This window comes from Clarias gariepinus, chromosome 13, assembly GCF_024256425.1.
Source record: "Clarias gariepinus isolate MV-2021 ecotype Netherlands chromosome 13, CGAR_prim_01v2, whole genome shotgun sequence".
NCBI lineage: Eukaryota > Metazoa > Chordata > Actinopteri > Siluriformes > Clariidae > Clarias > Clarias gariepinus.
In genome coordinates, this window is record NC_071112.1 from 12,043,821 (window position 1) to 12,059,414 (window position 15,594).

Here is a 15,594-nt window from a genome sequence, read left to right on the forward strand (position 1 = left end):
CAGTCCCCAGCTCCATTTCATTGGTAATTGAACTGCACTTTCCACAGAGGGGAATTAAAAATCATTACAGAAATGCCACCAAACCTTGTAGTCCAAGGTTAATCATCAAGAAAAAGCGAGATCTTATCCCTGTTGCATTCTATGTAAACTGGTAACGCACTCAACTAAATCCATTTAGTTTCTTTCTCTACATTTAGGACTGTTTAATCAATGGTAATCAAAGCTGTCCTCAAACACTCAATCTAATCAGAGAGCAATGTCCTATAAAAGCATTAACGGTTTAGAAAACACTGGACTGATCACTAGACTGTCAAGAGCAATATATAATTTGGTGCAATTTGACATTCACTTAGTATGTCAATGAAAATGGAAACCGTTCATGCCGATCCACAAAAAGTTTCCCAGCATGATTATTTAAATACCCACCAATGAAGGTCTGCTGAGCCTGTGTGTTTCCACCAAAGCGTGGAGAGCAAGAGTGTGGGTAGCTGGAAACATTGGCTCCCATCTTCTTCCTCCCTCTTCCTTGTCACTTTTTCACTTGTCTCCTCGTCATTACGGCACAGCGAGGAGGTTGCTTCCTCAGCTGCCTTCTCTAGAAGTTAGCTCTTGGACCAAAGTCACACTCGAAGTCAAGGATACAACAGCCATGCCTACTGTGGACAGAGGAAGAAGAGAAACTCAATTTGTTTAAGATTGCAATCAGTTATAAGTTTTCCATCAAGACCAAGATAGCATTTGTAATTTCAGATGACTAGCCCTGGAATAAGAGTCAGAATGAATTAGATGTGACTAATTTTTTTTTTTTTTATTTAGTCCTGTCCAATTCTTTTTCCCCGATTTTCTCCCCAATCTAGTCGTGGCCAATTACTCCCCGTCACTAGGGGGCTCCCACACACATCAAGGCTACCACAACCACTCAGTCGGGAGGACGAAAACTATCCCGTGTTTCCTCCGAACCACGTGACGCGAGCCGACCGCATCTTTTCGAACTGCTCGCTCACGCACCGTTAGGGGCGGAGTAACACACTCGGAGGAAAGCGCTAGCCGCTCCTTCCATGTGCGCGAGCTCACAGACGCCCCTGATTGGCTGTAGCGCCGTGACTAATGTGGGAGCACAAGTACCTCTCATCCCTCCCCCCTGAGAGAGCTCGGCCAATCAGCTCTCTCTGTGCCTCCGGCTGTGAGAGGAAAACAGCATCACCCGGGGTTCGAACCAGCGATCTTCGGATGATGGGGCGAGCGCTTTACCACTGCGCCACTCGGAGGCCAGATGTGACTAAATTAACAAGCCTAACAATCTTACTTCACTCAATACATAAAAAAAAAAAAAAAAAAAAACTTATGTTGTGAGAAAAACATACAATTTCTACATAATTTAGTTAAAAAAATTGTTAAAAAGAGTGCACACGCTATCTTTTCTTACAACACAGCACTAGTGTAGCGCAGTAGGAATGTAGTATGTTAAAAGATCATTGTGATGTTAATCTGGGACAACGTTGGCATTAGGTTGTTTTGAAAGTTAGAATAACTTTGAAGACATGACAATGCGTCAATGTTATATGAAGGCCCCCAACACAACGCTGCAAAACAACTTTAAAGCAATATTAATACCGAACCGATGGCCTGAGCAGGACTTGAACTCAGTTTTAGTTAAATTGGCTGGAAGATTTTAAATTAAATCATTTAAATAAAATTAAATTAATAAATAAATAAATAAAAACCTGAGGTGTAGAAGAATGAGTGTCCTGAGCCCCATTTTTAACCTTTATTTACACCTGTTGGATGAACTACCCAACCTTACTACTTCTCTTAAGGCTTAATGGACAGTAATTTCCACAACCACACTCGCGAATGTAGTGGAAAGCCGTACCAGAAGTGAGACCGAAGAGATTGTTCTACAAGCAAAGCCCCTGGTTTTGGAATGGGCACATAATGTCATGGTCAGCTGTCCACAAATAATATACATAATAAAGGGAATATTTCAACCAATTTTATGTTTGTCTGTACTCAACAAAATTAAAAAAAATGTAAAAATTGAGCTGAGACAATTTAAAATTTAAAAATGTATTGCTGATTCTTGAAGGTACAGCTCAGCGTGTCGCTCCGCTGTAACACGGTCATCTCTCTTCCACAAACAGGCTTCTGAAGACCCCAGCAAAAACAGTTGTGCTGCTCCTGTGGTGATGAATGTTTTGTCTATCTGCACCCTGGTATGTCTGAACAACTGCTCTAATGCCTGGTTATGTGACTTTGTGGAGGTGAAACTATGCTGAATTAAATGCCTGTGATCTTATCTAACCAAGATACCTTTAGAGAACAGTTCAGAGAAAAGGCTCTACAGCTTTAAAAATTCAGAAGAGAATTAAGGAATTAGAAGGCATTTAATGCTCCACTTCATGTTTTAAAGGAAGTCTGGTTATAATATCTGGTTATGAAAAGCAGCTAAAACTAATACTGTTAGTAGACTGTATTTTAAAAAAAGGTTCCACAAGCTTAAATTTTGTTTAGTTTTCATTTTTGCACTAATATATAAAATTTCTGGAATAGTATTTAAAAGAAATGAATTAGACAAACTCCTTCAACTGATAAAGTGCTCACAGCCAACACCGTTCAGATGACACACACACACACACAAAAAAAACCATTTACCACACCATGATAGTACATCAGATAGGAAGTGAGAAATTTGACAAAACCCATCAAAATATTTGCAGACTATTTTATGTCACACATGGTCTCCTTTCTGCAAAATATATAGGATAAATATGATACAAACGGACACCAAAGCAGAAATTGCATTTGAAAACTAATCTTGATAAATGAGTTTCATTTACTTATGGTTTTAGCCATTAAATATACTTTACATAACACTGAAAGAGGAGTAATCCTGATACATAGTACAAGATTCAATACCAAAATAACAATTCCAAAAACATCTGTTCATTACCAACCAGCTCAGAATTGTTTTTAGTTTCAGTTTACAGTTTCTGCTTACTGGTTTCTATGCAACATAAACTGCAGGTTTTTTAGTTCTATTACGGTTAAGAAGGAAAAAAAAAAAAAAGGGAATGGCTGTTTATAGCTGCAACAATGTATATAAGAACCGAAACTGATCAACTGACCAAAGGATTTCCAACCTTTTGACGTGGTGACGCATTGCTGGAACTCTCAATCTTTCACACAGTGCACAGTTTTTATCTTTCCTTTTACGATATCTTGGTTTGTAAACTGATGATATCGGAGACTTATTTAGGCAGGTTTTCCTTCCCTCCCTCCAAACTATGTAAATTTTTTTTTTTTTTTTTTAAAAAGGTAAATATTATTTTTTAATCACAATATAAATATTACAGATGTAAATTACCCAGTCGTGCAATACACAATCTAGGTATTCCGTTCGGTTTTAAAGCAGAGTCCTGGTCATTATGAGCAATAACTTTTGCATGACATATTTTGTATAACATTTAAGCCAAAGGAGGATAATCACATTAGGATGATTAACCTCGGGTTCATTCACAAACCATGTCTCCACAAATAGGTAACTCTAACAATGTTATACTTAGCAACTCATCCATTACAACCCACCTCCCCCCCACCCCCCAAATGAAATGAAGAATCCACTCTAAAACTTTTTCCTAAAGTTTACCAAGCTTCTTAGGCTGTCGTAGAATTTGCTGTCCAAGACAATAGTGCCTAAAGTATTGTTTAGAAATTGCACAGCTGGAGTAGGGAGAAATATAATGCATCGTTGTAACACTGGAATTTCCCATTTACGATTAATAGTGTTATCTTATTTTAACACATGAAACAATACTATGCGGACGAACGTGTGCGTGTCTGAGAGAGTGTGTGTGAGAGAGAAAGAGCAATTTCAGTTCAGCGAGTCATTTTTTAAACGGCAATCTTTGCTAGACTTTGGGATTTCTAATCCCCTCCCATTAGATTTGTTCTGACACCAACTGTGTCTGCTCTGTCAGGAGAAAAACTGTGTTACTCCTTTACTAGCAACAGCAATTAGGCTCTATAACACATCATCCCACTGTCAGGGAAGCAGTGACCCCTTACTGTCAGAGCAATAATGAATCACACTGCACTCATTACTGTTCTAGAGGTTGTAGTATTATTCGGACTCTGATCACTTAAAAACTTTTTTTATATAGCCAATTTCGTATGCACACATCTTGTGCATTTAGTCACTGTCATTCTGTAACTTTTGTCAAGGTGAGTACTTTTTTTTTTTTGCACGCATGTGTGTGTGTGTGTGTGCTGCAGCACTGAAGTGTCACTCTTCTTCACCACTCATTTCTGCAGTGTCAAGCCAAAAAGCCAAAACTCAAAAGAATAGCATTAATCTCAAAAGAAAAAGAATTACACAAGCACACTGCAGAAGATAAAAGTGGTTTGTATTTTCTGCAAAAGCTGTTGCACATTTTTACCTAAATACACTGATCAGCTTAATATTAACATAGCATAACATTAACATTTTAACACTGCTATATAATATATTATATAATTACATAATAGCAAACATATATACAACAATATACAAACTGGCAAACAGATCACAAGCACCCAAGGCTCACCTTTGCTGGGGGGAACCTAAGGTCAGCCCATCTGGTCAGATCCCACAAAAAAGCAAAGGAGCACAACTTGCCAAACTTGTTGGCATACATAATAAAAAAAATTAAATAAACTGCCCTGAATTGCAAATTGATTTACTCCACCCAAAAAGGGCTGATTACATTGCAAAATCGTACTCACTTAGCCTCTACTGCATACATGCAAAAACAAACTCTTAAACCCATTCTTTGTTTTGCCGTGGTTTAGTGACCATTATGTGGGGCTAATTTTGGTAAGCTGGTTGCGCGTCTAATGTTTACTAGAAAACTAGAATGGCAGTGGTAAAGAGCTCGCCTTATCATTCGGAGAGCGCGAGTTCGATTCCTGGGTGACGCTGTAACCTCTCGCAGCCGGAGGGTTAGAGAGAGCTGATTGGCCGAGCTCTCTCAGAGGGGAGGGATAAGAGGTACTTAGTGCTCCCACATTAATCAGCAAATTAGGGGCGTTTGTGAGCTCACGCAAGCGGAAGGAGTGGATAGCGCTGTCCTCCGACTGCGTTATGCCGCCCTAACAGTGCGTGAGTGAGCAATTCGAAAAGATGCGGCCGTCTGGCGTCACGTTGTTAGGAGTAAACACGTGAAAGTCTTGGGCCCTCCTGACTAAGTGGTAGTAGTTGTTTTAATGCGGGAGCCTCTAGTGACAGAGAGGAATTGGACATGATTAAAATAGGTAGAAAAAAGAAAAAGAAAAAAAAAGATCAACTATCCTAAACAATTAGTCTACTTCAACCACCATGTGACAAAATATTCAGGTCACTGAATTGTATTATTGATTGTAAAATGTATTAGTTATACATTACATTAACTAATTAGAGAGTTTTTGCCATGCAGCATAAAACAGGACCATTTAACCATGGGCTTATAATTGTTATAGTCAAAAAAAGTCATTTTCCCTGTATGCAACACTGCTATAATCCGGTGCCTGTTTAGATTATTTGTATTTAAACGGTCTAAAGTGACTCAAGTAAAAATTAGTGTAATTTAGTGTAATTAGAAAAAAAAAAAAAAAGGAGAGACAATCCTTTACCCAATCCAAAATGAAAATGACCATGTCCTACTGAGGTTTGCAGTACAAAACACCCTCATATGGTATATACGTTTAATTTGTGTGTGCTTTGCAGTGGTGCAACACATCCTCCAGTCCTTCTGTAACTACAGTGCAATTATTTGTTCCAAATCCTCTTGGCTGATGCGTTACACACTGCAGCTCCGAGTTGATCCATCTGATGACTAGGCTTGTTAATTAACATGCATGAATGAACGGAATCAGAAACACAGAGGTATGTGAAAAAGATGTTAGCCAGCCTTTTATATTGTTTAATCCAAGATTTGCACTGTGGGATAAGAACGTAGCAGCTCAAAGATGAATCATTTAGTTGAAGGCAAAGACACAATGTGCAACATGAAAACTTATCAGAAGAGAAGAAGAACGGGCTACAGTTGGCCCAGGAACGCATAAACTCATTCTTTTCTCCTGGTTTTTAATAATGCACTTATGGTAGTGACCATTTTTATTTTCTATTAGGTTTCTAGGCAACCAAACCATGAGACCGGAAAGCACAATAAAGCTCAGTAGGCTAGCTAATTATTTACGAACATTTTTTTTTTTCAGTGACTGGCTGAGTGACTGGAGTCTGGAGATATATCAAGACGCATCTGTTTCTCCAGTACTTGGACTAACCCCATCCCCCCCCCCCTTACTCTGGATAAGAGCGTCTGCCAAATGCCAAAATGTAAATGTAAATATATAGAGATTCACACATACACAGTTTCAGAGGTGTGTAGAAATGACTTACATATACTCCGATACTTTTACTTGAGTAACTTAAAAAAAATTTTTTTAAAAAGGAGTTCTATGAGTAGTTTTACTGCACCATACTTTTTACTTTTACTTGAGTAGATTTGTAAAGAAGAAGATTTTTTTATCTACTCTAACTCCGCTACACTCGACCCGTTACTTTTTGTACCATTTATTCTACACATGCAGCCTACCACATGTCTGTTTCACCAATCAGCCGTAGCAATAATAATCACATGACTCCGTTTGACCAATCAGCCGCAGTAACAATAACCACATGTAGTCACATGACCGACACAAACGGGTGGCATAGGGGGAAAAAAATAAAAAATAAATCTTTAGCCATGGTAGACAGAGAATAAAAGCATAAAATTTTACAGAGGCAGCTGTTTCCAATGCTACAACAGATGAGCATAAACACCCCTGCCATCATATACAAGTACAGCATCTTCTCTTTCTGCCAAAACAGACAGACATTTCAGGATACAAAAACTCGAGGTCTATCCTGAGGAAACGTGTCGCAGTAAGTTTAGCTGAAATGTTGTAATGTTAGCATATATAATTATACTGTAATATATATAATATACTAATATAAATATACTACATCATTATTATAATTTCTAAAAAAATTAATCTGACATTATGAGTAGTCTTCTCACAGAATACTTTTCTGGCTACTCTACCCACCTCTCCACACTTCCCACACTCAGGTGCCGAGTGTTCTGGAGACCTGGTTTAGCTCAGAGAGGTATTTATGTTAGTTCCCCACCTTACATGCGTGTTTGTGTGTACGCCGCGATGAACCTTTTAAGTCAAAAAGCCAGTCAATAGAGTAAAACGCAAGCCTTTTCCCAGCGCTCAATCTCTGCTCAGAACTAATCCACCTCGTAAATCACATCGGCTCCCTACTCAATACTCTTCCGTGAAGGCTGCATGCTACAACAAATGAAAACAGAAGCAAAATTCTCCAAATACAAAAGCAAAAACATGCCACGCTGCCATTTATCTGACCAATAATATTTGTCGAAGAGAAACAAATCTAAATAGTAAACAGAACTACTGCAACCTGAATTCAGGAGCATGTTGCAGAGGCTACAGACGCTGGATAATGTGACACTAACAAGAGGGGACAGGACTAGGCTACAGGCAACTGGCTGAGCCTTGTCCGGGAGCAAGCCCATGGACCATCACAAACACCCCGCCACCCACACACACAACTTTCCTCACTGAAACATTTGGAAATGACTAAAGAACAGTGGACCAAGCCATTCTGGGTGGTGTTTTTTTTCTTGCAAGGCCCCAAAAAAGAAATGGTTTAATTATGGTTATCACAAGATCACGACACCGTTCTATACCTACTGTATCTATCCATCATTCAAATCATGACGGCTTTGTTTATACAAAACATGTATGACTTCCCACTTACTCAACAGGTCATGAGTAATTTAGTATAAAACACTTCCTAAAGCAAAAAAAAAGGCAACCATAAGTATGTGACTAATAGTAGCTTCAAGCCAAGATTTCACTCACTTCTGCACATAACAAATGTGTTGTGGGTGTCAATGAGGTCCATTAACTTATGATAATAAGAATAATTTAGCTTTCAATCATTTTACTGCAAGCCTAAGGCTAATAATTCAAATTCAATCATAATACTAAGCTTTTATTAAAAAAAAAATGAAATAAATAAAAAACCCACAACCAATCACAGGTGTTCAAAAAGAAAAAGAAAAACACCTCTGTTCAGTCAAGTGTGTAGTAGTAGGGAAGTATTACATGCTTGTTCCCTTTTCAAGTACAAATAGCAAAGTGTTGCGACCTTGTGACCATAACCTCAACCCAGGTAGGTGGCCTGGTGGACCTTCATACAGCCACAGAACCACGTTACATGCAACCTCCCTTTCTAAAAAAGCAAACACTATAGAATAAGGAAATTTTTTGTTTGTCTGTATTTGGATTTATTGCCATATCAGCTTCTCAGGCCATTTCATGGCAAGATTCACATCAAATATTAAGCTGATTTATTATGTTATTAAAATGTAAGTGATTAAGAGAGTAGTGAGAAAGTTAAAAGGATATAATATTTATAGATAACATAATAGCATGGTCTTGGTCAGAGAAACAAGGTTTTATATTTGGTTCTTTACGTGTACTTTAGACAGAAATTGTAAGAGTTTTTCTGGTTTTGTCTTGCAGGATATGTTTTTTAAATCTTGTTCCGGTAGGAATTGTTTTCTTATGGTGTTAAAACTTGGGCAGTCCAAAAGTATGTGTTTTATGGTTAGGATAGTTCTGCAGCACTGACATTTTGGGGCTTCATGATCCTTTAATAAATAAGCATGGGAAATGTTTGTATGGCCTATACGGCACCTTGTATATACTACCTGGTCGTGTCTTGATTCGAATAGGTGATAACTTCTTTTTCCTTCCACTGGGTTTATTTCGAATAATTTGTTGTTTTTGTACTGTTCCCATTCTGAATAAGGATATTATAACTCATTATGTTAAGTGTGCCCTGCCATACAATATCAGATATAGTCCCTACAGCATACTTCATTGGAGATGACAATTTCTCTAAAAAGTGTTGACTACTTCCTGCGGGAGATAAGAAAGAAAGGGGGGAAAAGAAAAATCGCTCCGACACTAATCTTTTAGTTCGATAAATACCCCCCCCCCAACATTTTGATCTTGTTCTTCACTTGAAAATAGCAATAGCTCAAAGCGTGGATTTTGTTCTTTAAGAAGGCTTAGGGGAGTGATTCTGCTTCCTACTTATGGTGAGCTCATGGATTACAATAACGCCACATTTGATCGGTAAAATTGGGTCAAGGTAGATGGTAAGCTCCATGTAGCCACTTTACAAATGTGACCGGTCAGCTGAGAGCCCTCGCTGTACACAAGGCAAGTCTCATTTGCAAGAACTAGAGCAGAAAAGGATTTATTAACATGCTGTGGTGCTCATACCTTTGGTAGGTTGTCTGAACTTGGACACTACTTACTGACAGATAAAATGTGCAATTCATTTAATTTAGCTGTAGAGATGATGAGCAAAAAGCACTGTCTTAAGCAAAAAGCCATTTTACATTTGCATCTTTATTGGATCATATCCAAAATAATTGATCATGCACCATAAAGAATCAGTTAAATTCTCACTGAGACATCTCCGTCATAAGGCTTTTGTTGAGTTGGATGTGTTAGTCTAAATATGAGAGACACCCTATCACAGGCAGACCGCAGTCCAGATCCAAACTAAGTGACAGTCCTGTTCGGACCCTGATGTTTTTCTGATAAATGAGAATAGTTAATATACCAGTAATATAGCATTTTTGTCCTTGAGGTGGGTGTGGCAAAACCTTTCACTCACCAGGGTCAATCAATGCAATAGTTTACTGTGTATAGACAGAGTGTGCAAAAGAGACAGAACCAAAGTGTGACACAGCAATAGACTATAAAACTGAACCATCAAAGATGAATGAACAGATCAATATACATTTATTCTTCCCTGCTTTGAGTTTAAAACCAATTTGACTCATATGATCCAAAAACATGGCAATAATAAAAAGAAGTAATGTGAAACACTACTTTGAGACAAAACGCTGGTCATTTGAACAAATATGCAATGCATCCCAGCACTACCAGATAGAACCAAAGGGGTAAATTATTATTTTTTTTTAAATACATCAATATGGAAATTTGTATAGCGCAGAAACTATTGATAACATTTCATAGCATGCGGATTTGATTTTCTTCGACCTGCAGTGGTCGAATGCTTCTCTCAGACTGGGTTTTGGTTTAGGCTGTGTATTCGAGTGCGATCTTAGTCTCCTCACCTGAACTGAGACTAGATAACTGACTAAGATACGATTCAAACAGAATTAATGCAAAAGCACTCTGAGGTAGTTTTAAGGCAGTAGAACCAATGTCATGGAATTTGTGAATTTCCCCACGGGGATAAATACAGTATGTATGGATGTATCTATCCATCCATCCATCGGTATGCAGTTAAAACTGTACATGCCATGCTTTCTGTAGTCCAGTGAATGGAAATTCAAGAAGCAACAATCTTTCAGTGTTCCCATCTCATGCTCATTGGTGTAAGCATGTCACTGCCAGGTTATGTGCCAGAGCTGCAGAGGCAAGCCAACAAGTCGAAGGAGCGTTAGAGCATGCACACAGACACCTGACTTAAGATAGCTTTATCAGTAGCTCTGCTCGACCTGTATAGCAGATGTGGGCCACTGAGGTGTGCTTTACACCACTCTCCCTTGATCCAAGCCCACACACACACACACACACACACACACACACACACACACACACACACACACACACACACACACGGTAAAATCAACCACTGCATCTGCCAAGAGATGGTAAAAGTCCACACCCTGGTCTCTCATTATCCCAATTCAAATGATTTACTGAAAATTTGTAATTCTAGCAGGAATTCAACCTGTATTCTGTACAGCCTGACTAAACCAAAAACCTTCTACCATGTCAATGACTGTGATGGTATTAGTAGGAACTAATAAAATACATTATGCTTCTTTTTATTTTCCATTCAAGTCTAAAACCAGAACCCAATTTCAATTCATAAAAAAAAAATATGACTGGATAATAACTACTTATGGAGCATTGTGAAAAGTCTACTTAAAGAGTGTTTTCTTGTTGCATGCAAATGTTTTTTTTTTACCCTTAGCGAAGACTGCTGACTCGTCAGGTTTAAATGTTTCTGCTGCACACATCAACTAATAGGTAACAGGCAGCTATAGGTTTCCCTCAGGCTGAAGCACAACATACAGCAACGTCAACACTTCTCATTCAGAAAGATAGGCTAAACAATGGCAGGCCTTGTGTACTGCACTCATGTTTAGCCCACACAGGGTCAGACGACGGAAACGACACAAACCACACGTTGTTGAAACCGATGGGACAACAGCAGGACAAATCACGGATTCAAAAGGCAGAAAAATGTTCAGTGTGGGCCGATTGATTAACCGGTCCATAAACAGAGCAGATTAAAAAGAAGGGGGGGGGGGGGGTAGCGCCAAGGCCAGCAAACATGGACCATTGAACATGTGTAAACCTGTGAGGGTACAATCAAATGCCCTGGCAGCTCTTGAACTGCTGTATTAAAGCTCTGCACAAAGCTCGACTGTGACAGCTTACAGTTACTGTCCATAATTTGAGATCAATTAGTAATCTTCATAAGCTTGTAAGAAAGAGATCTCTTGTTTTAACTGCAGCGTTTCATTAACCAAAAAGCATCACATCTAATAGATCATTAAGGCACATTCGGTTTTTACCACTAGATCTTAAAAACAAAAGTAAAGACTTCTTTTCGTACTCACCATATTTTATTAATTGCTCACGTCATCATGTTAATGATAAATCCAACTACTTAAGTAATAGAGAAACCAAGAAAGATCCACAATGCAGTGCAGCTATACAGTAAGCAATAGTGCTGAAAAGCACTAAAGCTAAAACACTATTTCAAGGCAGAGGAACAGCACTGTGTGGTAATGTAAACCTTTTATAGAAAGTAAAAATAAATTAGAAAAACAGTAAACGCCATTTTATTACAAAATCAATCTTACATGCTGCTAATGATCAGATGACATGTTAATTATAAAAATTAATAAGCAAGTCATTAAGGGTTTATTATGATTTGGATGATGGAAATGTATGATTGCTTCAGAGAACTGGGACCATTTCTTTTCACGGCTGAAAAAATAAACCAAATAAACACCAAAGCTTTACCAGGGAGCAACAATTTATTGTAATACCACTAATAAACAAAATACTATGGACATTCTCAAATGCTTCAATGCTCCCAAATTTTGGTCTATTCCATTTAGCCACAGTATAGCAGCTTTCTTAGATCCTTATATTTGAAAAGGACTACATGCAATATTCATCGCAAATATGCAAAACAATGCTAAAATAAGTAATTATTATAGTGAGCCGGAAATGTGGCATCAAGATCTATTTTCAAGAGAATGCTTTAACAAGACTTTAAGATTAGACCCTTTTTTATCTCTATGAGGTCCCAAGTTTTGAAATGACTAATGGACGGACTAAGCACAGTAACTCGCACTGTGAATGTGTGAACAACTGAAGCAATTTAGATACAGATGAATCGAACAAGCACGCAAAAATAAATAAATACAGGAACTACGTTTATTTGTAAAGTTGATCCTTGTCAGTTACAAACCAACTTTGAATTAAGGCAAATGGTCTCTGAGGAAGCAGAAGCATTAAAGTGGAGATAATTAATGGGTCAGAAAAACAAAGCTGAAATTACATAGAAGGCTATAATTTACACGGCTATCATCGCACTACTTCAATCTAATGTAGGACAAAACTAGACACGCCCGATGGTTTCTTAACTTTAAAATCACAAGACACCTACAAAAGAGAATGAAACCGGAGGACACTTGCTTGCGTTTTTCCATGCACATAGGGCACATTCATTTAGATGCACAAAAGAGCGCTGCAGTTATTGTGAGAATATGTTAGATGAGCCCTTAAAGCCTTAAGCGACAGATTCTATATGACTAAAACTTCATGAGCCAAGCTTGCTTGAAGGTGTTGAGAGATCATGCTTAGCCAAAAATTGGTAAAAGCATGATTTTAGTATAACATTAAACATATTAACTGAGGATACATTTTTGTTAGAGTATTTGCAATGTGTTATAGAGGATTGGAGTGTATTTGTAATACACTCAAGAGTATAGGTGTATGCATGTTCATAAAATCTCCTATAATGCTTATCCTGCGTACAGGAGACTTCGGGCACAAGGCAGGGTACCCACCATGAGCAATTTGAGAATGCCAATTAGGCTAATCTACTAGTCTTTGGACTGTGGGAATGACCCGGAGTAGTGTGTGTGTGCGCGCATAATCACACACATATATTGTATACACACACACACAATATACACACAAAAAAAGGCTTCAAGGAAACAAGGTTGAAACTAAAAGAGAGAATGTATCAGGCAGGGCAAAAAAAATAAGTAAAATAATAATAATAATACTGCATGGAGAGCGATATACACTCAATATACATTTCGAACCTTCTCTCGAACCCTCAGCAGAAGAAATCACAGTCATCAGAATGAACGGTCACCGCCAAAAATTTGGCCTACTCCCATGAGGGTCTAAAGTGGCACCATGTCAGTCAGCTCTATTTTTATGCTCATGACCTCTTCATACTAGCAGCATTACTTTACTATTCTGAGACACAGGTAATAAAATAATTATTTGCTTTCAATTAATTTGTATCAGTTATCTGCCACATTACCACTATAACCTGTGTGATTCTTAGCACGTGTAATATATATATACATATTAGTATATGCGCGCGCGCACACACACACGAGCCTGGGCGACCTACCTGCTTGGCTACCTGTGTGTGAGAAACAGGATGCTGTACATCGTGCAACTCTTTCGGCATACTCAGGGGTCTTATTAGAAGAAAATTGGAGAGACAGTTAGGACAATATAAGAAGCGTTCTGATTTCCTAGCAGAGGATTAGCACACACACACACACACACACACGGAGAGCATGCTGGATCTCAGGAGGATAGAGGACAGTACACGGGATGGCTTTGTCTGCACAGAGCGCTTTATCCACCCGAGCTCATGTTACACGCCGATGCAAATCCTCGCTTCCTATTGTACCCGATAGAGAGTCGAGCAAAATCACTGAGATGAACCGAAGCACCACGATGACAGTCTGCAGGACTCCTACGTGCAATAAATCCGCCGATTAAGCGCTTTCTCCCGGTTTTTAATGAGAGAGAAAACGAGTTCAGACTGAAAGTTCAGCACATGCCCAAAGCAAAAAGCATAAACCCTTTACCTTTTCATCGCTGAATCATATTTCTCCCCGGTGTGCGGAGCTGAAACACCCACTGTCTCTCTCTGTGTCGCTTATTAAGTTTAGAGCTCGCTTCCAACAAACACAAAACCGCTCCAACACTCCCCTCGCGTCTTCCCTACAGCTCGAAACAGCCCTCACCTCTACTCCAAACCTGACTTTTCGTACCTGTTCGTCTGTCCAAAGTGAACACGTTGATGTAGACGTGATTTTGCTTTCTTTTTCTTTAGGAAGCCGTTTTTTTTTATTTCTCCGCCTGCTCAGCTCAGCTCAGCTCAGCTCCGTGTTGTTGTGGCCTGCGGTAGCGAATGACGTGACCGAGCTGCGTTTCAGCAGCAACTCCATCGCTCTCTGCTCTCTGAATGGAGCGCTGATTTATATGTCTTCTGTCGCCATCCAGCGGCGGACGGAAGTAATGCACAAACCCTCACGCCCCATTGACAAAAATGCAAAACTGCTCAAATTCAGACCGGATCCCTATTGGACATGTAGTGCACTAGAAAGCGTGGACATGCCCTTATTGTACTCCCTAAACAAGTGCACTTAAATAGGTAGGAATGATTTATTTTGGAATTTAGTGGAAATATAACATGCCATACTTCTGTTTTCTTTTTTCTTTTCTTTTGATTTGAAAAAGGATTGTGTTCACATAAATAAATAAGTGATAACATAGAATAACGTTTAGTACTGTAGCCTTGCACCTCCAGAGTTGAGAGTTTGACACTTGCTTTGGGGCTGTGTGTGTGTGTGTGTGTGTGTGTGTGTGTGGAGTTTTCATGTTCTCCCCACGCTTGGTGGGTTTCCTCCCACATTCCAAAGACATGCAGGTTAGGTTAACTGGCATTCCCAAATTGCCCACAATATGTGTGTGTATGTGTCTGTGTGTGAGCCCTGCAATGAATTGTCACCCTGTCCAGGTGGCCAAAGTCTCCTGGGATGGGCGGCAGCTCCCCCAACAATACTCAACTAGGCTGCGCCATTTAAGTGACGATTGAATGGTATTAACAGGCCCAAAACGTGTTGTGGAAACATTTCCCACATCATTACACCACCACTACCAGCCCAGACTGTTGATACAAGGCAGGATGAGACCATGCTTTTATGCTGTTGGTGCCAAATTCTGGCCCTGCCATCTGTGTGCCTCAGCAAAAGATTCATTAGACCAGGCTACATTTTTCCAGTCTTTAACTGTCCATGTTTGGTTAGCCTGTGCTCAGTGCATCCTCAGCTTTTGGTTCTTGGCTGAGAGAAGCAAAACCTGACACGATCTTCTGCTGTTATAGCCAGTCTGCCT

The 15,594-nt window shown here is 39.2% G+C and overlaps 1 protein-coding gene across 3 annotated transcripts in view; it reads right to left on the bottom strand.

Moving 5' to 3' along the window:
* LOC128535576 (BTB/POZ domain-containing protein 7-like) overlaps positions 1-14,608 on the bottom strand; it is a 33,798-nt gene extending 19,190 nt beyond the window's left edge. Inside the window, exons 1-2 of one of the 3 annotated variants that reach the window (XM_053509576.1) lie at positions 14,469-14,608; positions 427-653 (exon numbers count right to left, since the gene is read on the bottom strand). In XM_053509576.1, the coding sequence (XP_053365551.1) occupies positions 427-508 (82 nt within the window). In that variant the 5' untranslated portion in view covers positions 509-653; positions 14,469-14,608. Of the gene's footprint in view, positions 1-426; positions 657-14,282; positions 14,449-14,468 lie in introns of those variants that run through there. The other 2 variants (XM_053509575.1, XM_053509574.1) reach the window with 2 other exon arrangements.
* Between the last annotated feature and the right edge of the window lie 986 nt (positions 14,609-15,594).